At 41.3% G+C, this 26,703-nt stretch overlaps 1 protein-coding gene across 6 annotated transcripts in view; it reads right to left on the bottom strand.

Moving 5' to 3' along the window:
• Positions 1–6,829: 6,829 nt before the first annotated feature.
• The window catches only part of ARHGAP6 (Rho GTPase activating protein 6), a 441,720-nt gene continuing 421,846 nt past the window's right edge, over positions 6,830–26,703 (bottom strand). For 5 of the 6 annotated variants that reach the window (XM_024569866.3, XM_045203284.2, XM_045203285.2 and 2 more), the window contains exons 11-13: positions 14,218–14,486; positions 11,228–11,308; positions 6,830–8,833 (exon numbers count right to left, since the gene is read on the bottom strand). In XM_024569866.3, the coding sequence (XP_024425634.2) occupies positions 8,136–8,833; positions 11,228–11,308; positions 14,218–14,486 (1,048 nt within the window). In that variant the 3' untranslated portion in view covers positions 6,830–8,135. The remainder of the gene's footprint in view (positions 8,834–11,227; positions 11,309–14,217; positions 14,487–26,703) is intronic. The other variant, XM_045203283.2, reaches the window with a different exon arrangement.

Genomic DNA, 26,703 nt, shown 5'->3' with positions numbered 1-26,703 from the left:
CAATAAAACCAGTTGCCATTGGCGGTTTTGTTAAACAAGAGTTTGACTAGAATGCCATGCCTGAAGGAGGCATGCCTGGCCTATGGTTGTTACTGGAAAACCTTGAGGAACTGAGAGTGACTTTCCAAACTGACAAAAGCCCACTGGAGAAATGGCCTGGTACCTTGTTTGGTCGTGTGGTTCATGGCAGTCCTTCCAGGGAGAGAATGAAGGTTGCTTTCCTGAAAGATGGCAAGAAGGAACCTTAACACATGATGGGAAACTTGAGGACTTGAGGAACACCGGAAGTGCAGGCAAAGCCTGATGTTAAGTGTGTGGCTTGGCTTCCGGGCCCTGAAGGGTGGACTAAGGGTCAGTCTAAAAGTTCCTTGTATGAGTTCCAGCAAAGCATACTTAAAGATCCTATGTGATCAGTTGTTGCTCTTGTTCTGTTTATGCAAAGGAATGGGCAAAAAATTAAAATTGGACTTAATGTAGTCCATTTTGAGGGCAGTGAGGGTGATCTTAAGGAGAAAAATCACGTTTCAAGGAAAATTACAATGCTCAGTGGTGGACATTGGACTCTAATGCAGCTAGCTGTCTTCAAAGTTCTGTTTTCACTTGGAAGTTCAACATCACCAGAGATGTTCCGTTTATACATGAGAATTATTTGTCAGATTGTCTCTATTTAATGTCATTGTAGCCAAGGCCTTGTAACTGGATGTCTTCTCAAAAGACAGTCTTGCGGACTCAGACATGGGTTTGTGATTTGCTGTGTGAATCAACCTGTGTGTTCTCCCTTCTGTTTTCATAGGGTGTGTGCCTATGATCTCATCGCCCGAGCATTTACACATTATAGGCCTCACTTTAGAAGCCCATCTCCAGAGAGACCAAAGAAGGTGGTGGAGTAAGTGGAAGCTATACTAACTTCCCCCCAGGACCAGACAGGAATTATAACTAAATTGTAGAGAAATCATCCTGAATAACCAATGGAACACTAGCTGGAGAGAAGCCTTATAACCATGGCCAGACGGAAGAAGCCACATCACCACAATGAGACTGGCAGGAAGTACAGAGGAGGCGTGAGAGGGCTGGCTGGGCTCCCACGGGTGGCAGCTGAAGTTCCAGAGGGATATTTCAGCAGCTGGGGGATTCACCCTGATAAGTGTGGGGTCTAAACTGCAAGCTCGGCTCCCCAGCCTACAGCATCAGAAGTGGGAAATGAAGCCAAAAAACATATGGCTGTGAAAAGCAGCGGGGTTTTGGTCCACCAGGGAGAGACAGCTGGAGACACAGAGAACCTTTTAAAGAGCCAACATACACAATTCTGTTTGTAGCCACTTACCCTGGGCTCCAGCAGAAGGAGGGTAGAGTGGACTATAGACACTTGAAGAGAGTCTGGGGTTGGTGGTTCTGGGGAGAGAACTGAAGGAACAGCTGCCAGTTTCCCTGTGCTGACTCATTCCCCGTACTGCAGGAGCCATCTTTCTCAGGCAGAGCACTCCCCTCCGAGTGGCATCAGCCTGAGGGGAAGCAATCCCCCTGCCCACAGGATTACTCTCGCCCCAACCTATAGAGCTTAAGCCCTGCTACTTAAGGAGGAGCTGGAGGAGTACAGCTGGAAGACTTTCATTGATTAACCCTACAGAAAGCCTGCAGGCAGAAGTGGATCGCTGGGAGCTCTGAGACTTCAGCTGACTCTCCTCCAGGCCTGGTGCTGATAAAAGCTGGCCTTGGTGTACAGCCTGGTTCCTTATGCACACACCCAGGCCCAGCAGAGGGAGCGACATGCTGTGGATCGCTGAGAGTTCCAAACGGGTTGCCCAGGGCCAGTCACAGGCCAGGTTTGACTTAGGCCTGCACTAGAGTCTTGCAGATCTACATATTACATAGAAACAAACACACAGGGGCAGCCAAAATGGGAAGACAGAGAAACAGGCCTCAAATGAAAGAACAAGAGAATTCTCCAGAAGAAGAACTAGATGAAATGGAGGCGAGCAATTTATCAGATAGAGAGTTTAGAGTAATTATTATAAGGATACTCAACAGTGTGAAACGACATACACACTATAAAAAAGGACCAGTCAGAAATAAGGAATGCAATATCTGAAATAAATAATACACTGGAAGGAAGAAATTTATCTGAATTGCAGCCTCCTGAGACTCAACAGTTTGGCTGGTCTAAGGGGTTGAGTTGGTGAAGTATGGGGCAGCCTGTCCGTTTCACTTAAACCTGCTTTCCTTTTCTGCCCTAAGGGTTTGAACATAAAGGGCCCAGACATGTTAAAGGGGGGAATCACAGAATATTCCCCTCAGCCTAAATTAAGTATAGTGGGCAAAGGAGCTTTGGACAGGTGTGACATGCCTTGCACATTTTCCTCCAAGGAAGTCACTCTTTCTTAATGTAGGGCATTGTAGAATTACTCTCTAACTTTGTCATTTAGTTTGTATGGTTCTGATTGTGCCTTCTAACCCTCTTGCCAAATTTGTCACCTCCAGAACATGACAAGGATGCCAACTTGTCCAGCAGTGCCATCCTTTGCAGATCATGCATGCTGCTTTCCAGGGACAGCCAAATGACTTGGACTCTGCAAGGTTCTTCCCCTTGTGTGAAGGCCACCCTCCGTTCTAGAACTCCTTTCTATTAGGGATCTCTGGACCAGGGGATAGGTAGGGCCTCACCCCGCAACTGGCTAGGTTCAGTAACAAAAGCAATGTGTATCGGTCATCTGTACCCCCCCCCATAACAGAAATAATACATCTATTGCTGCAATGGAAGTGAAGCCATCATGTCTTACATAAAATTCCATGCCATTTGTATAAGAGGTAAAGCACCTACTTCATGCTATGCAGTCTACTCTCTTTCTTATTTTAGTTTTTGTTTTAAGTTACATGTATTGGGGTGACATTGGGTATTAGACCACACAGGTTTCAAGTGTACAACTCAACCAATATCATCTGCATGCGGCATTGTGCACTCATCACCCCAAGTCAAGTCTCTTTTGGTCACCCTTTATCCACCCTTTATCCATTGACTTCTTTCACCTCTCCCCACCCCCTTTCCCACTGAACAATCACCATACTGCTGTCTGTGTCTTTTTTTTTTTTTTGCTTAATCCCTTCACCTTTTTTCCCCAGCCCCCCAAACCACCTAACCATATTTCTTTCCTGCTGGAGAAAGCATGTTTTTAATTCCTACTCTAATTCATCTTATCCTTGTGGAGACCCACTTGGAACCCCAGAGCTGGCACAAAGACTATTTTAAGCTGAAGACATTTGAGATTCAACAGATGCAGTAAAAAAGCCTTCTTAGAGCTTCCTTATCTGACTAAAAGCAGCAGCTTCTGGGAAATGGAAGTACCATAGATCCCCTCTCAGGCGAGTTTTATGGTCTGGAAGGAGTCAGGAAAACCACTCACACCTGTATAGACACACATTATCACACACTTATCACCCATCTGTCCTCCTAAAACCCATTTGTCTTTCTTCAATAAACCTATTTGTTTATCTCAAAAAAGCTGTTTTCCTCCTCTCTTTTCCCTACTAAGTTAGATATACAGAGCTTTAACTGTAACCATTTTAGGGAGCGACTTTTTTTTTTAGTGGCTTCTGTTATGCCTGTGAAACAATCCCTTTTCTCCTGTTAAACTGTCTTTGTCGGTTTAATTTGCAGGCCCCAAGGAGGAACTTAAGAGGGTAGGGGGAAAGTTTTTCCTCCCTTATACCCTCTAAGCAAGTGTGGGCACCATGTTTACATGGAAACAAGAAGTAGCTTTGCCCCCGACCCTAGTGGGCACCAGAAGATCCTGTCCTCCTTTCCATTCATTTGCACATTTTAAATCTTGGAACTAGGCAGGAGAACCAGACCCATTAAAAGATAACACCAGAGAAATGGTGACTTGGAAGTAAGATTAAAAATATGGCAGAAAAACAGAGAGGAAGAAGAGTACGGGAGGAAATAAGTGGATGGATGGATGGATGGATGGATGGATGGAACAGGGGGTGGGTGGGTGAATATAAGAGAGAAGGAAAGATTCATGTTTTGATTTATTTATTCAATGATTTATAGATTGCCTACCATCTACCAGCCACTGGGATACAAGTATTTGCTGCATCCGCACGTGGCACTTTGCAGTATCTGCTGCCATCCTCATAGTGCAGGTCACAGGAGTGACCATCTTCTCAACTGAGGAGCCCTCAGTGGCAGATCGGGATTGTCTTCTTTGTCCTTGTAACTCCAGAGCCCAGCACTGGAGCCCCTGGTAAATATTGGTTGGATAGATGAGTGGATGAATCCATCAACCAATCCCTCTATCTAAGGAAGTTAGTGGTGGCTGTCGTAGCTGTTTGAAATAAAGGAAAATCTGAAGACAATGTTAAACTACAATTAGGTGCAATTAATTATAATGAATAATATGTAAATGGTAAAATTGTTCATTATAATTCAGCTAAGAAAGTTCAATTACTAAATCATATCCATTTCTCATCCCATGGCTTTGCTATCCAAAACTCCCCAGGAATCAGACTTACTCCGGGCCTGTATTACTTTTAGCTTCCATTTCCCTTTCTCAGTGGGGAATAGGCGGAGGACCAGAGCCTTTAAGTGCTGCTGTGAAACTGTGCTCATCCCACAGGCATGGGCCCTCCCCTGGGAAAGGTTCAGCTGAGCCCCTTTCCTTCATGAGAGAGACCCAGGCTCCAAGGACCACAGAGCTTTGTTCACTCTGCCCGAATTACCCAGGTGGCAGGCTGCCACAGTCGGATGGCCTGCTGCCAAATCTTGGTTCTGCCGTCTCCTAGCCGTGTGATCATGGACTACTCATTTGATGCCACTCTGAGTCCTTTGTGCCATCTAGAAAATGAGGAGAGTCATGGGGCTTTTATTAATAAGCCCAGGATGTCTGGGGCAAAGTGGGAGGAGTTGGTCCCTCTAGGCTGATGTTGACTGAATTGAATTTAGAGTCTTCTGACCTTTCTGTGACCCCCTGGGACCTTCAGTTGGGGCTGGTGTTGCATGTACCTTGGTGAATTGCAGGCCATGGCAGGCCAGGGGGCCACACCCCAGAGACCACTGTCTGCAGTTCAACATCTCCACGACACCATCAGTCGCCTTGATTATGTGGGAAGAATTCCAACCTTTCATGGAATTTTCCTTTGGTTCGTATTTTTTCTTTTCTCTTGAAGAACATTTGCTGCTGATTTAGTCCTGCTTTAAAATTCTGTACAGTCAAGATGTTGTCTTGTTTTAATCTCTGTGTGACTCTTCTTCAGTCATTTCCTTTCTTCTCGGTTTGCTTATCAGTAGATATACACCACAGGCCTGGACTTCGTTCTAACATCTCCTTCTATTTAATGCTCACGCTGTTTTTCTGCCAAGCAGATGTGTATTAAAATGTGCATAAGAAAAGCAGCAAGCTGAGCTTATTTAGAAATTTCCTCAATTTGCACAAACTCCATTGGTATAAGAGATTTAAAAAAAAAAAAACCCCACAACAAACGTATGTTAATAGCTACTTAGATGGATCAAGACAAATTCATATTTGGCCATTTCTGCCATCGTCATTCTGGCTCCACCGCCAGAGACACAAAGCAACGATTGAGAATGCCTGGATGCAGAGACAGCTGCAGCATACTGTAGCTGTCTTCTTGCTTGTAAGATCTCTGCTCACAGGAACGAGGGACTTGAACAGCCTGTTAAATGGTTTGTCCAACCTGCAAGAGCTGGAGTTTTATTTTTTTCTCATCAGGTATTATATAATTTACAAGGTGTTAGAAATGACTTCAGTTTCCACGCAGGTTCTTGGGTCTTGTGTGTGTGTGCTTTAAAACAGCTTATTTTTCATGTGCTAAAGGCATCTAAGAAACTAGATTTTACTCAGTAAGCTAAGGCCACTGAGCTTAAACCACACACAGAGAAAAGGAGAGTAAATATTGTTCATTACATACATTCACATGCAATTTAATTATTTAAAAATATTTTGAGCCCTGTTCTAGATTGGCTCTCGTAGATCTGACTATTAACAGATGGACATACCTTTTGTTATCTTTTGTGACATAGACATCAACCTCAGTGCCATTTGGTCTGGAAGTTTTAAAAAATAGGGCTGTTAGGGCAAGAAACTGGTGGGAAGAGGGTCCCATGTATCAGCCAGTCCAGTCTAGAATGGAGGGAAAGAACTGGCCAGATCATGGTCAAATTCAAAGCCTAGGAAACACAGGGTCAGCAGGAGAAGGACGAGAGTAGGTGAAACAGAAAAGCAACCTGCGATTCATAAGTAAGCAGTGTTTGTTCTGGGCCTTGTTTACAATTTTTGGCTGCTTCTGGGCAGCCAGGAAGAACCAGAAGCCAGCAGGCAAATTCTTCCTGAGTCCCAGCCAGTGGTGGGAGGTGCTGGACCCAATTGGCAGAGACTGAAGATGCCCCAATCATTCCTCCAATAAGGAAAGTAGATACTGCTCCCGGCTTCATTATTTCCCCCCTGAAGCAAATTAAGCATTTAAGGCCTATAGGCACATGGAACTTACAGGGATTCTGTTGGGCAATACCTATCTAGCAGGTAAGAACCCTGAGTTCCCATCCTATAGCAAACCACGTCCTCATCGGCAACTGAGTTTCAACTGAGTGACTAACAGCCTTCTTTCAGATGCAACAAATAACTATAAGTTTGTAAATTCATCAGTGTCACTAGGTTGATGTCCCCAAGCCATCATCTTTTTACTAGCTCCTTAGTTGTATGTGTACAGTACAGCCATTTTTTATTACACGGGGAGGAGTGGATAGTGCGCTGTGTATATGGAATGGGATGTGAATTCCCATTCATTGAATTTAACACCAAGGAACAATGCCTTTGCTCAACTTTTTATTCATCATGGCACAAGACAGAATTTTAGGAAACACCACTGAAAATGTCATTGCCAACATGAAAATTAAGAATAGCATGTTTTATAAAAAAAAATTGTTTTTCTATGATACACATTCCCTTATGAAGTGAAAAAAAAAATCACATAAAATACTGAAGCGAATCGCCACCTGCTGGTCAAAAATAGTTTTGCAGTTGAAAAACTTTTAACGACTGAAGTATACGGTAGGAGTATTTTACACTACACACAAAATTACTGAAGAAAACATTCCTCAGCCTTTGGTACAATGTAAATACAAAGCTGTAGTTCTTTTCCAAATATGATTTACTTCCAAAGCATTGCATATAATTTGGTTAATACTGATTATGGGGCTAAAGGAAAAAACCATGTTCTCTAATTTGAATACTCCATTTAGATTCTTAATCACTTGATAATGGGATTCCAGTTTGTGGGTTTGTAAAATACATAAAAATTACACGTTATAAATATATATTATATATGGTCTATATAAAATTGAATTTGACCTAAAATGGGAAAGACAACTTCTTAATTACTTTCTTTGTCAGGCACGGCCTTTCTTCTGTTTGATTAACTGAACCCTTTCTAAACAGATTCTAAAAATATACTCCATAGCATATCAAATTTAACATTTTCTTTAAAACATATTCAATACGAAAAGGCAATCAGTGACTATATTTTTTGTATCTCACCACTCTATAAAAATATGGCTTCTCATAATATTCTGTTTTATTTTGTTTTGTTAGTGTTTTTCTTAGTAATTGAAGGAAGGGCTGTCCCTCTTAAAAAGCTATGACAAAAGCACAGAAACCCGCTTGTGCATAACATAGAACATTCTATAGAATCTCCTTGCTTAGTATAAGTGCAGTGATTAAAAAATGGTTCCTTTTGTTTTCTGTGAATATATCATATATGATTATCATACATAATCTGTTACAGAATATACAAGAGTCAAAACTGAAGACACATAAATACAATTAAGCTATACCAAAGCAAGAGGTTAATATTAAAGCCAATATGAGTAATTTTTATAATAGAGACTGCCATCCATTTATGTTTTGTGTTCCCCTAAGCTGGCTATGCAATAGAATCTTATTATAAGGGTAGGTGAGGGCACTAGTGCTCTATATCTTTAAGTGAACTGGGTTCCTCTTGTGTTATTATTTGAAGTGTAAAAGAAGAAAATTAAGTAAGTGTCCAATTGTCCAACACCAAATTTTTTCCCTACCGAGTGAAAGAAGGCTGTTGGGATGTGAGGGCTCAAGCTGGGTGTGGGCTCATACCAGTGTTTCTGGGAGGGCATCGGGGTTGTCAGTGGACAAGAGCTCCCAGATTTGCCACCGCTCTCTCTGCCAATCAAGCCAGTTGGGCTCACCCAAGGCCTTACTGTTCTGATTGCTGGTGGGGCTGGAGCAGGCACTGCTCAATTTTGGCTGGGCAGCCTGATGCTCCCGCTCAGCTGCTTGGCTTCCCTCTTCCAAAGCTGATCCTGAGCTTTCTTCTGGCCTCTGACGCCTCCACAACGGTGGCTCTGCTGGCTGGTGGGCCAATGCTAAAGCTTGCTTTCCCAGACCAGGATAAGGAGGAGGAGGCCTGTTGTCATGCCTCACACTCTCTCGAGGTCTCTGGTGCAAAGGCTTGGCTCGGCTCTGTAGCCGGGCCACATCCAGCTCGCTCTCGGTAAGGTCTTCAGCACTGCTCAGAGTCAAATACTGCTCTGACCCTGGCGTGGCCACCTCTGATCTCCTGCCGCTGCCCTGGATGTGGGGCGTGCTGCAGACACGGGACACAGGATGGTGGCCTCGGCTCTCTGCAACGGTGGCTGTGGTCTGAGTCCTCCGAATGACCTGCATACCACCGTCCAGTTCTGTGGGGCTCCCTTGCCACCGAGGCCAATTTAGTGACAGGTTCCCTTGAGAAAGGGAGCATGGCCCCGGTCGTAGGGAGCTGCTTTCAAAAATGTCTCCATAGGAACCTGGAAGCCAGAGAGAAAAGCAAGAAATGCAATTAGTTTATAGTGTCCCTGTTGGGATGTCTTGTTATTTCCTTCCCACTGCCAGTTTTGAAAACTGGAAAAGCACAGGATTCTCTTAGCTGCTGCTACCCAAGTAAAAGACTTCCTAGTAAGAGAAATGACAAACACTTTTTGATTATTGACACAATTCCTGTAGCAACTCCAAATACAGATGGCCAGACACTAACAGGTTAGCTAGCAAATGAGATTAAACAATCTTTGTCACTAATTAATGTTTCAGAAAATGCCCCATCTACCTGGCTATGAACTCTTCTCTGTTCCATTCCTGTTCAGTGCAATTTTCAGTCCAGAGGAGACACGAATAATAATGTTTTCATGTTTCTACCATGTCAGTAAAAGCTGTCAGAATCAATGAATGGAATCTAAAATGCCCATTTCATGCCAGAAGATACTGAACACTGCAGCTGGTGTGTATGGTCTATAGCTGGCACTGTGGGAAAGCCTGGCTCTTTGTTCACACATCCTCCCCTTTCCTTCTGGATGCCATTTCCCATCCTCTTTTTCAGTTAGCAGGGCCACATAAAGGAGGTCTGACCAATGAATGTGAAGAGATGTGATGTGAACTATTTTTAGGCCTAGTCTAATAAAGAAAAAAATCCTAGTCTCTGTTGCTGCCTCCCCCCGCCCCACACACAGCTACTAGCCTGGGATAGAGAAACCATGGGAGATGATGAAGCCTCCAAGGATGGGAGAGCCGTATGTGGAACAGAGCACTCCCGCCCCTCCTCACCCTGCACAACGCACGTTAGACTGTGATGTGAGGGAGAAATCAGCAGGTTAAGCCGCTACCATTTAGGGGCTGGTTATGATAGTATTTGGCCTTCCCGAACGGATCCAGTTTGCTTCAGAACACTGATGGGAGAGCGAAACTGTGTTTCTCAAGGAGTTCTTGGGGCCTATGTCCCCAGAGTGCCTTTTTCCTATGGATCTTCCCTGTCCTCTCGTGTCTTAAAAAGTAGGCAAAGACAAAAGAAACTGAAGATCATTTGCGGGAAAGAGGGGGAGGTGTGCATTTAGACAGGGACAGCTCAGAGCTGAAAGAGCAGAGGGAAAAGGGGGCAAAACACTTCAGAAGAGTCTATCGTTGGGAGGAAAGACAGTGAAGCACTTCATGGGATACAATGAGACAAATAGCTAGAGAGTGGATCACTACGAAAGTCAGCTGCACTACAGGCTATTAAGTAAAAAATGCACTGTGCTTTAAATATAATATGGGAGGCATTACAAAACAATGAGAATGGGAATATATATATATATTTGAACAATTTAAAAATATTAGCGTACATAAACAGCCAATGATATAAATGATAATTCAATGGGGCAACATTCAGTTCATTGATAGAAAAACTGAAAATGCTGATAAGAAATAAATGAAAATGAAAATAATACAATGGAATGCTACTCAGCCATAAGGACAAAATACTGTCATTTGTGACAACATGCGTGGATCCTGAGAACACCCTGAGAATGTTAACCAAATCGGTCAGATGGAAGAGGACAAGAACCATATAATTTCACTAATGTGGGATAGAAAACAGAAAGCAGCAAATGGGAGCAGGAAAGGCAGCAGAGAGACTAGACTCTGGGTACTGGGCACACAATACACTATACAGATGATGTATTATACAATTGTACACCTGAAACCTATGTAACGCTATTAACCCATGTCACCCCAATCAATTTTTAAAATTAATACAATTTTGTTTTTTAAATTAGCAAACATGCGAACCCAACGCCTTGCAATAGCGATGAGATTAAAAAGACGTGGACAGAGAAGATGCAGCCTACAGGGAACATGAAGTGACCACACCTCTGAAATCTTGGAAAGGTCCGGAATGTTTGGCCCACTTTCTTATGCGGGATTTATAACTTGTTTCCTGCAATGTTGTGACCCTAATAATAACTTAAAATGTAAAAAATGTACAGAAAACAGGTTCCTGAGAGCATAAATTATGACAAAAACAACAAGGAAATGGGAACAACCGAGTTGACCGAGCGCTGAAAACTCTGAATATGCAAATGAAGTACTATGTGGCCCTTACCAATAGTAATGAAAATCAACTGGCAAAGGGAAGTTAAACAATATAAACTTGCACAGACAGAATGGTTTTAGCCATGTTTAAAAACTCTTGAAAAGGAAATAAAATGAAACATAGGCACAGACTGGCATATTTTGGTGGAAAACCTAAGTGTAACTATGCTTTCACTCCCATTTTCAGCATTTTCCAAATAATTTTTGATAAGCACATAATATGGTGATAAGAAGGCAAAAATTAAAAGAAATTAATTTTGAAAACAAATGCAATAAACGCTCTTTAAAAAATAATAGCTCACCTGTCATTCCTGGGTCTTTGGATCCACTTTTTAATGTGGAATGCCAAGTTCCCCAGATATTGAAAGGTTCCTCTGACATATCTAGGAAAAGTGTAATAAAAAGGGATGTAATTCACAATGAAAACCGAAGAGCAAAAATCAATACACGCATATTTTTATATAACATCTCTTCTTTGCAAAGTACTGTATTTGAGATCATGATGGATACAAAAGAGACCATGAGATGTACCTGTCTTTCAGAAGGCTATTTCCATTTGGGATTTACAAAAAGGTTTTTTTTCCAGTGTGGCAGAGAGAATAAGGACCCCCAAAGATGTCCATGACATGATTCCCTAGAACCCATAAAGATGTTATATTTAAGAGGGACTTAGCAGGTGTGATTAAATTCTGAATCTTGAGGTGATGATCCTGGATTATCTGGGTGGATGTAATGTCATCACAAGGGTCCTTATAAAAGGGAGGCAGGAGAGAAGAGACTTTGATGGCTTTGAGGATGGAGGAAGGGGCTATGAGCCAAGGAATGCAGGCAGCCTCCAGAAGGTGAAAGAGGTAAGGGAAGAGATTCTCCCATGAAGCCTCCAGAAGGAACACAGCTCTGCTGACCCATTTTAGACATCTGATGTCCAGAATCATAATAAATTTGTATGGAATTCTAAATCACTAAGTTTGTGGTCATTTGTCACAGCAGCGATAGGAAATGAATACAATGGTGATGAGTGGCAACATCTCCAACCACATAGAGGAACAACAATGATCATTCCTATATCTAGTTCTACCCTCAGGAATACTCGGCTACTGTCATCAACAGATTCATTTCTGCGTGCTTTCATTCATACGTTCCCTTAGTCCGTCTATAAATATTTACAGACTAAGGCACTATTTTAGGTGTTCTCATCATCTCATTGAATCCTCACTACAGTCCTCTGATGTGATCATAGTGACCATTTCTAGAAGCAAATGTGTACTGGAAGCTTCCCTGTATCCCACAATACATGTGTATGCTCTCACTTAATTCCAAGGAGATGCCCATGAGTCCATTTTATAGGTTGGCAAGTAGTGGAAGGAGTGGTAAGAAGTGGACACAGGGTTACATAGAAAGTATCATCGAGCATTTATTACATGCCAAGTTCTCTGTTAAGGACTTTACATAGATTAGCTAGTTAAGCCCTATGAATTAATACTGCTATCTGTCTTGGTTTTCAGAGGAGGAAGAAATGGGACACCGAAAACCCCAATCACTCACTAAAGGTCCTGCAGGTTGAAAGTGGCAGAGCAGGTTATCCACTATAAATCTAGTGCTCTTGTCATTGGATACCAACGCTATTCGCTTCTAGTTCACGCCGGGTAAAATTATCTCCAGGGAGAAAGATACAGATTAGACAGGAATTCTCCACCTTGGCACTAGTGACACTGGGGAGGATCATTCTTTGTTGTGAGAGGAGCTGTCCTGGGCACTGGGGTGCTGAGCAGCAGCCCACACCTCTACCCACCAGATGCCAGTAGCAACCCCTTCCCAAGTTGTGACAACCAAAATGCCCCCAGACATTGCCCTATGTCCCCTGGGTGGCAAAATTAAGAACTACAGTGTTAGAGGTTGCCGAAATATTAAACGGGTGAAGAGAGCTGATGCATGCCTGCTCTTTCTGCTAATGAGTTGCAGCCCATGTCTTAGACACAGCAAAGACGCTGACCCCGGGGGGGGGGGGGGGGGGGCGGGAATCAAGCTTTCCAGGTATGAACTGTCCAAAAATACTACTTTGAATCTGGATTTACAAACCCAAATATGCTATGCCTCTCACACAACAAAGTTCTCTTCAGATTGCCTTCTTTGTGGCTGCTGCAGAGAATGTCACATGTAAAAAACCTGCTAGTAATTTAAAAGGTTAAAACTAGAGATCAATGATATACATCAGACAGGGAATAATTAAAATCTATGATACATCTATTTAATGGAAATATATTGTAGCCATGAAAAATGTTAGCAAAATGAAAAATGAATAATAGGATTTTAAGTAAAATAAACTTACTTCACAAGTAGCTATACTATGAAAATAAATATATAGAGTTATGTATGCATATGAACAAGGAGTAGGAAAATAAAGTTTCATATTTTAAAAGTAAATATAATGCCTGATGGGAACATGGGTTATTGCTTTCATTGTAAGTTTTTAAAATTATTTTGACATGTATATTTGGAAAATAAAATAAAGATGCTATCATTTAAAAACACACAGAGTCCTTCCAGAGTGGCTCTTGGGATTAAATTAGAACTTTAAGATAAAGTAGCAAAAATGTGCACTGTGTCTTCCGATTATTACTCAAAGAGTGTCCTGCTGAGTCCTGACCCCAAGGAATTACTCTCTGGATGGAAAGAACACAAGCAAACATTCAGTGGTCAAATAAATGTGGGAAAAGCGGCAAACCACCCCATCCTTCCAATTGTGGAAATTCAGGGGTGACCATTAGCACTTAAGAGTTTGAGAAATTGTACAATAGAGACACCATTTCCCAAATGCCTTTTACCATGACACCCTTATTCTGACTAAAAATGTGAACCTCCCTGGAGACTAACATTATGTTCTTTCTGGAACATGATGTCTTGTTACATAGTAGGTTCAGCTTGTTCTCTTTATAAAAGTAACAGCAATAACTGGATGACATCTTAGACTAGCAAATGTGCACTCAAATGCACTGGCTGGACACACATGCTGGGATGCTGGAAGGAAAAGACTCAGCTGGGAATATTAGTCTCTCTCTCAGCATGAGTCTGCTTCCCAGACATCTTGGTCCGAAAGGGACCCTCCAGGACAATGACTGGGCTCACCACACCTTCCTCTTCCTAGAGAGAAGATTTGCAGCAGTATTCAGTAAATGCTCACTGAATTACGGAAACACAAACCTAGGAAGGGGATAAAGAGAAGGTCCTAAGGCCACATGCCACATGCAGTCAGAGTCACTGATTTGGCCAGCACCCACTCGGCTACAGTTACCTTTGCCAAGCCTTGGTCCAGGAGAACTCTCCCTTGACTTCAAAGATGGCAAGTGGCCCACCAGCGTATACTGCTCTGGTCCTTTGTAAAGCTTCTCCGAGCCCTCCGGAGCCGTGTTCTCTTGCATAGCCAGTAGGGAACGTTCGGACAGCACTGGGGAGTTGTTGTCATAAGGGGAGAGGTCTCCACTGGATGCCTTGTTGGAGTCTGTGGATGAGTGTCTTCCTCCCATGGAAAAGGAAACTTCTGACTGCAGCATGTCAGGGCTTCTGGATCAAGGAGACAATCACAGGTGTGTGAGCATGCTAACAATCAGTGACCATATTCAAACAATGTGGCCGTTACACAAATGACAGGAAGAGAATGCGTGGCTGAAACAAACAAAAAGACTTTGAGCAATGTTCCAAAACTTACATCGATACAGTGAAAGCACTTCCATAAAACAGCCAGCAGAGGGCAGTAAAACTCAACAAATGTTACTGAAATGTAAAGGCGAAGGGAAGGGGAAGGATGAACTGGAGATGGATCCCTGTCTTCTCCAATGTGCCTGGCTGAAATGCCTGTTGGATTAAACTGTTTTCAATTCAAAGTTAAAGTCTGAACATCTATGGGAAGTTGCTCAAGAACAATGAAAAGAGTAAAAGAAGTTAAAGGTGTCAGAAAGAAACAGAAACTTTTTGTCAAAAAGAAAAGGCGTTTCTGTTTGGGGCAAGAAGAACAAAATGTACTCATTGGATTTTAAAAGAAACTGACATCCTGTCAGAAATATGACTTAAGAAAGGCTTTACAAAGACAGTTAAAAATGGCTGCAAAGAGAACCGAATTATGGTCAAACTGTGGGGAGTGATACATATGTGCAAAAAGAAAAAACGTCACCACTGTGCATTCACTGATTATAAAGCAATGAAAACCCCCCCAAAACACTGAATTGCCATTATTTTTATTAACCAACCATATTTATGGCTATATGTGTAGGAGCGTGCGCTCATAAACACAGGCAAATCAGAAGATTATGCATATTTGATTAAAATGATAACTAGACAAATTTAGAAATAGGCTGAACTTGCCAGGATATATTCACAGCACTTAAGACACTTAATTTAACAAAAAAAACCTTGGGATTCACATTTGATTATCTTTAAAATACAGCATTTAATTTAGTAAATGTATATGTACCAACCATCAACGATCCTGTATTTAGCAGATCCATTAACTAAATATTTATATTTTTAAATTAAAGTAATATCAACCAATTGACTAAATTGATTGTAGTGAATATTTTGGAAATATTTTTATATTCTTGCGATTCTTTCTGGCCATGGGATGCCATTCAGTCAAATGAGATTCTAGATACTAGATACTAAATCACGCCTTGAAGTTCACGGAAAAGTGGTGCCGATTTTAGTGTTGCATTAAGGACTTATTCTCTTTGTAGTAGCAACTGAAATATGTATTCCCTGTGGGGCTAACGCTCCTGAGGCTATTTGGAAAAGTTACCTCAGATTTTATACAATCCAGTATATACGAGTGTGTGTGTGTATACATATATCTTTGCAGCTGTTAAATAAATAAATAAAGTCTGATGCTCACTATTTGTTAAGTAAGGAAAAACTGGCAGACAAATCTTTTACTTTCGTCAGTATCCTGAATTAAAAACAATTCAGATAAAACTATGATTGAAACTTTACATGATGTTCATTATGGCTTCATGGACAACTTTTCTTCCCCCGCTCAAATACTTAGTGCAAGTCAGTCCATCCTTCCTGCGACAATGATGATAAGGATGTTGCTGGTGGGAATAGTTTCATGTATAAAATGGCTGGGAGGACAAATATATGACCATAATTAATGTGCATTGCATTTAAATACATCTAAAGTGATTCTACAAGGCACAAGTTCTTTTACAAATTGATATAAAACATACTGACTAGCACATCCATTACCTGTTTATGTGCATGAATTGTCACAGCAACAAACAGCAGTGAAAATGTGAATGGAACGGGAAAATGAGAATGTCGGGAGTGTGAAAAGAGTGTTCGAAGTCTTACCTGTGAACATCTGTACTTTCTACCTTCCTCAAAAGTGGCCCTGACATCTTAAAGGGAAACGATCACAGATTGATTAGAAGTTCCAGAACCTGCTTCTGTTCCCCACCCCACACTTCACTTCTCTTTACTAGTCTTTGCTTTCTTTTGGCTTAGTTTTTCAAAACAACTCCTCTGTGATCTTAAAGAAAGTAAACACATGCCTGAGTAATCCTTTCCCAACCAAATGGTTTTGAATGCAACATCCAGGAAGGGCGCTGACAGGGGTCTTGCTTCTTCTTGGGTTCCCAGCAGGGGTCAGTGTCCAGGAGAAAAGCATCTCAGTATGTGACATGCTTCACTGGTCACTGGGGCTGCCAGGGCCTGGAGCACTTTTGTTGAGGGAATATCTTACCCACATGGAATAAGTAAGTCCTTCCTTTGCCTCCTCTTCAAACTGATGGCAAATAATCTTACAGGGAAGAGCCAGAGGCTTTAGGCCTCTGATGAATGAAGGAAAACTAAAAGGAACTTTTACTACTTCTGCTGGAAAGTGGGGAGAAACCGATTTATCCTCCATATCCAATCAAAGGGAAAAAAGTCTCCTTAATTCTAGTGGAGGGAACAGAAAACAAAACAACTGTACACTTATGGGCTCAGCTCTGGCTGAGGAAACTTTACTATGAAAATGAGAAAAATTGAATGCATTGAATTGGTAGCTACATGGAGCTCAGCTCAGAATTAGGTTTCTAGGTTGTGACCAAGGCTAGAAATGACATTACTGGACTACTTTCATTTTTTTTTGCTTGTTTAGTTGACAATTTTCTACTCATTAGTGAAATTATCTTATGTCTCCTCAGTAAGAACTGGTGGGTACATGAAGCCTTATTTTATGCGATGTTTTCAAGAGAGTCAAGTCAATTTATTACCAAAACAAAGTCACTATCAGAGCTATACACACCTTTTTGGCCCCTCACATTGGGAGAAGAACTTTGGAAAGGTCAAGGTCATATTTTAGCTCATGGAGACCCCCCCAGTTCAGTCTCATGTCTTCCTCATCTGTCTTACAAAACTTACAGAAGAAAGTACATTCAACAAAATACTCCAAGTTGCAGATTCGGCCAACAGTTAGGTGCATAAAGAAACATACTCTACGAAAGAAGTTTCTTTTAAGTCTCAGTACTAGGGACATTTGGGTGTCTAGCAAGCATGCAGGCTATTTAGCTGCATCGTGTAGTAATAGTGTCTCTCTCTCTGAGGCACTGGGGCTCCACTCCAGCTGGTGTCCTGGGTGTGTTTCACATCCCAGCTGCATCTTATCTTCTCACTCTTTCCATTGTTTTCCTGTCCCCAGTTTCTCAAGTTACTTACCACAATATCGTTCCACTTTACGTATTTGTTTTCAAGATGTTTTAATACATTGTTTTTGGACTGATAGGGAAATCATACCCCCATTAATTGTTGGGGGGAACTGAAAGGGCACCATGTTTCATGAGGACACTTACTTTGGTTAAAACACAACATAATAAAACAAGAACAGTAATAACAATGGCAAAAGTAACGGAAACTGCCACACTTTCTTCCTCCATTTTCATGGCTGTGGTTGGATGTCATCAAGCAGAGGTGAGAGGGAGGAGGCGGAGCCACTGTCCCGCTCCTCTGTTCTTTCTCTGTAGACTCTCAGTCAGGGCTTCCCCTCGGCAGCATCTGCCGCACCCTGGAGCTTGTTGGATTCTCAAAGCTCTATTTTGGACCTCCTGACAGGACTGGTTATTATTTTTATTTTTAGTTTATTGAGTTTATTGGGGTGACATTGGTTAATAGCATTACATAGGTTTCTGGTGTACTGTTGTATAATACATTATCTGAATATTGTATTGTGTGTTCACCACCCCAAGTCCAGTCTCTTCCATCATTCGTTTTTTAAAGATGTTATTTATTTATTTTTAGAGAGAAGGGAAGGGAGAGAGAAAGAGAGGGAGAGAAACATCCATGTGTGGTTGCCTCTCTTGCGCCCCCTACTGGGGACCTGGCCCGCAACCCAGGCATGTGCCCTCACTGGCAATCGAACTGCTGACCCTTTGGTTCACAGACTGGTGCTCAGTCCACTGAGCCACACCAGCCAGGGCCCTTCCATCACTATTTATCACCCCACACCCTCTCCCACCTCACCCCACCACCTTCCCTCTGACAATTACCATACTATTGTCTGTGTCCATGATCTTTCCTTCCTTCCTTCCTCTCTCTCTCTCCCTCTCTCCCTCTCTCTCTCTTTCCTTCCGCTTAGGTTAATACCTCCACCCTTAAGACTGGCTACAATAGGGCAAAATGAATATGCAGAGCCCCAATGGACACAGAAACAATTTGGTAAAGGCTGGGGGATGCTGGGTGGAGGGGAGCAAAGGAGAAAACGGGGGACATCTGTAATGGTGTCAACAAGAAAAAAATCAAGATTTCAACACAGTGACAGCAAATCATGAAGCCAATTGTTGGCTTCTCTTGAGTGTGGGGTCCCGTGTGACTGCAGAGGTGGCAGCCCATGAAGCTAGCTTTGCCTACTGCAAGGGAATCTCTGGGCATGAGGTTAGCAAACTGTATTTTAAAAAGCACCACAGGTAATTTTGATGCATAGGGAATTTGAGAACCTCTGATATCAAACTACCTTCCTTTCCTTAAGCCACAGATGGGATAGTGGGCTAAGGATCTACTAAGTCAAAAAAGGAGGGAAATGACAAACCTCCACACTGGCTGGCGGCAGTGGAGGCAAATGTGGTGGTCCTGACCTTGAGGTGGTTGGGGCCACAGCTGAGTATAACAGGGACAGTGTGCCCACACCAGTGAGCTCCAGTCACCAGGGTCCACATAACTTAATGGAGTCTGGTTATCAATCAGAACACATTAAGGTGAGAGGGGGCAGGAGAGGCCAATCTGCCTTTCTCTGCTCTTCTGGTTCATTCATCTAAGTCAAGCCGCCAAAGTGACCACAGTGGGAGCCCCAGTCAGGAGAAAAACTGAAGGTAAGTGGCTAAAGCTAATCCCTGGAGGTAGAGGGAGGTGAGGTGTCTCACAGTTGGCACAGGCCATGAACCTCTTCAGAGTGCCCAGGGACACAGACCGATGGGGCCATCCAGTGAGGGGTGGAGTCTTCTCTTCCCAGACACGCATACTATTTTGGCAATAGAAGGGGATACAGTTTGGGTACATATGACAAACAGCTTGTGAAACATACTTATATGAAATAACTCCTTGGCTTATGGCAGGACTGAAAGTTGGTGTTTATGTGGGGTTCATTGTGCAGCAGGCACTGTGCTAAGCTCCTGTGAACGACTCTCCTTGTTCCTGACCACAGCTGAGAGAGAAGTGAAAGAAACGAGCAGGGGACTGAGTAACATGTCTTTCTAGCAGCAGAGGTAGTAGGAAGGGTTAAGATCCTTCTAAAATTTATCTGATATGTAGTATTTAATGTTATTAAAAATCAATAGTAAAATGTTACATTTCATACTTACAGTGGATGGCCATTTTAAATGTTTAATGTATTTCCTATCTATCATTTTATTTTTTCAGCAGAGCTCAGTATGGTGGTGGCCAAATTTGCCTAAGAACACTTACTCTAAGACTTGTCTTTTCCCATGAGAGCCCACCAATGAATAAACAAAAGTATTTTATTCATTCCTCAGGACTCTTACTACAACATAGGCAGAGCAGGATTTTAAGAAATTTTAGTGTCATTTCATTGTTTTATCATTAAATCTATTGGAAACAAGCCCAGGACCCCTCTTTGGGTATCTCTGAAAAATAAGATAAGCGGTCACCAATGTCTTCTTTGAGATTTGCTCCTAAGACGATTTGACTCTATGGAGACAAATCTAACTTCAGTGCTCCAAGTAAAGGCAATCAAATATTTATGTATTTATTTACATAAAATATTTAACCAGTGATTCACTCGCTGAAAAATAGTTTAAAAGCATATACTGGCCTCTGTTTCTATGTCTTGGAATTTAATGGATTAGAGGTTGGGCATGTTGGGTGGATAGGCTTCCATGAATGGCTGGATTCCTCATGAGAGCTGAAAACCCCAGGACCATCCACAGCATGCATGGCTAGTCTCAGCTAACCAAAGAAGCATGAGATGGATATGGAGAGCAGAGCACTTTCTCACCCTTAGCTGGTCCCTCCAGGTCAGGGTGTGAACTCGTTGGTAGGGTACTGTGGGCAGGCCTGCATTGTGGCCGGAGGCACAGAACTTGTTCTGTGGATAAAGGGAAAACTCTGGCTCAATCACCAGATGTGGCCAGCCCAGCTCCTTGCTGAACTGTCCCACTGAGAAACATCCTCGCAGATTTCAAACTTGCATTGGCTTCATTCTTGGCTCAGTGGTTGAACTGATAAACTTCAGTCTGTTGGAACTCAAAGCACATAACCATCTCAGACGCTATTAATTGCACTGGGAAAGGAATCCACTGCCACAGCAGCTCTGGATTTATGGGGGATGTTCACATTAATCACACTCAGTTCTGCAGAATACTAAGAACAAAGGCGCGCTACCCCAAGAAGAAAGATGACACAGATCCAAACTCCTTACCAGGAGATGAAACAGCAACCTGGACATTAGAATTTGCCCACAGCTTTGGTGAAATGTATCTCACCATTTTCAGCTCGTATTAAGTCCTTCGTAACAGCCTGGCATATGGAAGCATTTATGACAGGTGAAGAAAAAGCAATACTGACTTTATTAATTTGATTTCCAGCATGCCTTGATAAAGCATCTTCCAATTAATATTTTGCTAGTTTATAAAGAATCTGTGAATCACAATAAAGGTGTTGGAAGAAAGAGGTGATGTGATAAATTCTTCTACAGAAGGTACATTTATACTTTTGGGGAATTTTTCATGACGGAATTCTCTATTCCATATATGTTTTTCATATAATTGTCTGGCTGTAAAGGCTTTCTGGAATGGAGTGTGAGTGTATGCGCATGTGTGTGTGTGGTTAATGTTAATAATTTCCAATGGATGGAACGGAAAGACAGTTGAAGTCACCAGCTACTGCCAGTCAATAGGATTCACTGCTGTTATATTATACTGGTAAAGTTTCATTTCTTATCTCTGAAAATCTCCTAAGAATTGTTTTCATTTTTATAAATCTTAGAAAAAGGAAAATAGAAATTATAGTCCATCTTGTAACATCCCATGGTTTGTGGAAAAAGATCTCTGTAATGACAATCATTGAAAGATTAAAATAAATATTTATTTGATAATTTAAATGTGGTGCTTTCACATTACAAGAAGATCCAATGCTCCTCCATCATGAAGGAGGTAAAGTTATTACTCAACTGGAGGAATATCCAATTCAACAAAACAATTACTTTGCAGTTCTGAAATTTTATCCTTTGAGACAACTATGGGCCTTCATCCATGGTCCTCATTGGCTGGTCACTGGTTTTGTTATTTTGGGGACAAATTCAGTAAGAACTTTGTGAAGGCTGGTAACACCATTAAATACAATAAAATGCAAAACTATATAGTTAAATATTTGGTTCATCCATTTCAGTCTTCTCCCCAAATGCAGTTAAATTTGTTTTATTGTGACTTTGTTTTCAGAATACAGTCGGGAAAATGCTCTAGTTAGCTCTGTATACCATATAAGTATACACAGTTTTATGTAATTTTTTTAATGATTAATTTTTCCAAGAACATTAAAGCAGTTGAAAAATATTGAAAACTTTTAATATTGAAAAGTAGGTATATTAGAACTTACAACATTATATTTAGCTTAAAAGCTTTATTTATGCCCAAACAGAATTTTATTATTATTTTAATTTGGGTTAAATTAATTTAAATTATTTAAGATTGGCACTTGGTCCAGACAAATTGCCTAACAGAGCAATTCTCTCACTTGAAAATAAGATAAAGAAGTACGTTTGCAAAACATTAGCAGTGGCACTTGCTGTCACTAATCCAGGGGCACCTCTTGCTTCAGGATCTAGTATGGTTTCACCTGGCACTGAGCTTTTACATTTTTTTGATATTTTGTCCATAATAACTTTGATTTTCAAAATACTGTATTTTAATGTTGTTTGTTTTAAACTGAGTTTTCAAAACATGGCATACCCTTAAATTTTGCACCTAGGAGAGTGCCTGCTTTCCTCTGCTCACCCTGGTCCCAGCTCTGCTATGACACCTTCGTTCCGTTGCAAATACCTGCATTCGAGGTACCTTGACCTGTTTGATTTAACTTCTATTCTCATTCCCTATTTCCTTACATCCCTACATCAAAGGAAGGCAGTTTATTTTAAGTATCTTTGAAGAAAAGGGCATATAATTCTAATAAATATAGCAGACAAGCAATTTAAAAACATAAAGTCTTGCATTGTTAGTAATATAAATCTCTTCTCCTCTCCCTTTGGCATTCTGTTGTGGTTAAAGACAAAAATGTAAGTAGACAAGCACGAGAATAAGTAACAATTCCTCCTTTCACTCCCCCAATTCTCTTGTTGCGTAAAGAAGAGAAAAACTCACAACAAAACAAAACATTAACTTCCCAAGTATCACTAAGTGTTTGATCTTTTAAGACAGAAGTTATAATAAATATGTTCTTTTTCTTGGTGCTACACTCTTTTGAAAAGTTACTTTTCCACTCCAGATAAAATTTTGTGCAGTTTCCTCATGGGGCACACAAATCTAAAGCCTTTTTAGGTATGTGAACTGATGGTGAAAACCAGAAGCTTCAGGGCGGAAAAACAACAAAGGGTCAGAAGAGAATATGAGACGGGGACACGTATCCCTGCACTTCAGGGGGTCACTTTAGAAGCTACAGTTGCTTGGCACTCTGTTGTCTTTCCACAGATCCTTTCAATTCTTACCTTTTATACCCTAGCTCTCAACCTTTTGAAGACATAAAGTCTTCAAAACAAGATTCTGACCATTCCCATGATGCCATGCTTTGAGCAGACCCTCTTCCCTCGTTCCGTGCGAATGTGTGATCCCTTCCAGTCCCTTGTGAACTCTACCTGGCCTAGTGCGAGCAGGTTGTTGCCTCACTCCAGTGCCTTTTTCCCCTCAACCCCTCTCTGTTCCAGAACCAGTGACATCATCTTGATGCCAATTAGATCAGGCATGCACAGGTAGGTTTTGCGAGGAGACATTGCCTACGACTTATGTGGATAAGATCTCACTTGTGCCATATTGCCTTCATAGGTTGCTATCACATGGGGAAGCAAGGTAAAGTCTAGTGATGCCGAAGTCCTTGGTAAGTAGTTGTAAGTAAAGAAAATGGTGAGCAGGATGGTACCTAGTGTGTGGTGGGGGGAGGTCAGGGGGTGGAGGGATTGAGCAAAAAGGAAAAAGGACTCATGGACGTGGACAACAGGGTGATAATTGCTGGGGGGAGGGGGCCATAAGGGGACTAAAAGGTAATAGAAGACTACAATAAAGATTAAATAAAAAAGAACTATTGTACATTAAAAAATGGTGAAATGCTAAGTAATGTGCTAGCAACCATTAGCATGTATTAAAAACACTAACTATTTTAATAGCGTAACTCTATAAAGTTTTTATCTGTAGTTTACAGATGAGGGAACTGAAGCAGAGATAGATGAATTTGTTTATGTAAGATCACACAGCTAATAGGAGTGCAAATAAAATTTGAACTCAGGCGATCTGGCTCTGGATCCAAAGCTCTTAACCAGCACATTATGCTACACAGGGGTGTGCTATTGATGGATAATCGATATAACCAATGTAGCCAGCACCACATGGCAATTTGGGTACTGTTATTTGTCACCACTGTAATCCATCATTATCATGGATTTAGGGTGTGGAGTATTGGTTCCCTTCCTTTGTTAACACAAAGACCCCATTTTCATGTCAAAAATCACCCAGAGTGAGAGCAAATGTGCAGTATCTATTGTGGTGGGTCTAAGCCAGAGATTCTTACCCTGGCTGCTCAGGAGAATCTCACAGGGAGCTTTTAAAAATCCCAATGTCCTGACTGCACCCCAGAACAAATGGGCCAAAATTTCTAGGGGTGGTGTGCAGGCACGGTTCGCCGAGCTCCCCAGGTGATTCACATCGGGCGGGCACATCTGAGAACCAGAAGCCCAGCACATATTGTCTTGTACTCTGTGACATGCTTAATCACACACCTCCTGTTATTTTTACCCTCTTAGGCCTCCTTCAACAAGTCTGTAAGCTCTTAAAGTCAAGAATATGCCTTGATATTTGAAGCTTTTGCTCCTTAAAGTGTGGATCACGGACAAGCAGAATCACAGCATCATCTGGGAGCTTGAGAGAAGTGCAGTTTCTCAGACTCCCTCCCCCAGACCTACTGATTCACAAAGAGCATTTTAATGAGATCTCCTAGTGATTGGTATGCACAGTAAAGTTTGAAAAGCACTCATTTAAGGCATGAACAGACTACCTACAATTTGAGGGTTAGGACTCACACAAGCCTCAAAAGGCTATTAAAAATAAAAATCAATTTATTAATTTATGTATTTTTACTATATGAAACCATTATCAACCTTCTGGGCTGTTCTTTTGTTTGTATATAGAGGAAAGAATGAAAGAAACAAACACTCTTTTCTCATCCTGACTAAGAAAGTCTTTTTTAAATGTTTTCTGTTTGGACAAACCAAGGGGGAGGATGGAACCAAAGGAAGGAGGTGGGTTTGGCTGGGTTTGGGGGCAGGGGTGGGGAGAAAATGCAGACAACTGTAATTGAACAATAATAAAGTAATTAAAAAATAAAATAAAATATGCAATGTTAAAAAATATATAAATGTTTTTTGTTTGATAATGCTAGTCTCTGACATCCACAGAGCTCCGGTGAGCTCGCTTCCCTTTCCTTGAAGCCGTGACACTCACCTAACATCTTGGTCTAGGGTCAGCTTGCTTAGACCTTACGATTCTGATTCTCACAGGGACAGCAAAAAGAAAAGCCTAGACAATGATACAGCTTGGGATGGGCTTAGTATGTGCACTTTGTCCTTTTCCTAAGAGTGAAAAAGAAAGGTCCACTTCCTGGCATTTATATGTGAAAAACACACTTGACACCCACGTAAGATAACTATTACCAATCATTCTTTAAAGTTCAATGTTTTTATATACCCAAATGCCGTATAGAAACAGAAGTGTGGCAAGTCAAAATCAATATTTTTTTAGGTGTGTTTTATAGCTTTCTCAGAGAGTAGTACCCCCATGAAATGTTACAAATGCAGCTAATGGAGGAATCACAAATAAAAGTGCCATCATGTCTGCTTTTTTTTTTTTTTTTTTTTGCACGGGGGAGGGAAATAAGTTCATTAAAATTCTGGTGATACAAGTTATACTGTGCAAAAAAGCCATTTGTTATTTTAATTTAGAACTTCCACCTTGATGACACTTAAAAATCTAGGAAAAATTTAAGTGAACCTAATTATCTGACATGAAAAGCAAGACCACGAAATGCCAGCCCATTTATATAATTTAAGTATAGTTTCATTCAGTCGTGGCTCTTAGGGTTTGAATCCAGGCAGAATGTCTTACTTGAAGCAGAATTTAGCCTGATAATTATTGGCATAGAGATGGATTTTCAAAAGTACATCTGAAAGGATGAGCCAATTAAAAATTCTCCCCTGCTCTGCAGGAAATGGAGTGAAGCTGAATTTAGCAGTGCTATTAATGTAATGACCCAGGAAAGAAGGAGGCCTGACCAACGTGGAGTTCGTTTTTACCAAATTTCTCTAAAGAATATAATATTTTTATATCTCAAATAGTTTTAAATGAAAATTAACACATCAAATTTGGCATCAATATAAAGGAACAATTTAACATGTTTTAATGTGCCTTTAAGATATCATTGAATAAGACATAGTATTATTTTATATATGGTCAAGAAAGAAAAAATGTTATGAATTAAATTAGGACATGCCATTGATGATAAGGTTAATCTCAACCTCAGAGTTGATAAAAACATTGGGGGGAATGTATCTTAGAATTGTTGAAATTTGGTAGATTAAAAGCACAACATAAATGATACTTCGATGAGAGGATAACAACAACTTTTTCTGTCACAAACGTAAGACTTGCTGCCACGGTGGCGATATTGCTCCTGGTAATGACGCAACATTATCCCCTTAACTGGAATATCAAATGCTCAGTGGCCCCGTACACTTTGCCTCCATAGCGCAAGATTGCGATTAATCACAAAATCTGACTAATGCAAAAATTCAGTGCTCCTCCTCCAGGGGCAAGAATGGTGGCAGACCGTAGCCTGCAGCATGGCTTGCATTTTATTCATTGCGACCATAGGCGTATATGGAGACCAACGTGTATTTTTACCAAAAGGATGCTGTAGCTCTAAAGGGCAGGGGGGTCAAGAGGGTGCCAACCTCTAATTTCAAATGGGCATCTAGGCCTCGGCTGAGGCCTGTCTCGTGGTTCGGTAATGCATCACTCATGCTGGGAAATGACACGTGTCGGGT

Source organism: Desmodus rotundus, chromosome X, assembly GCF_022682495.2.
Source record: "Desmodus rotundus isolate HL8 chromosome X, HLdesRot8A.1, whole genome shotgun sequence".
Taxonomy (NCBI): domain Eukaryota; kingdom Metazoa; phylum Chordata; class Mammalia; order Chiroptera; family Phyllostomidae; genus Desmodus; species Desmodus rotundus.
This window is presented reverse-complemented; position numbering and strand designations above follow the sequence as displayed.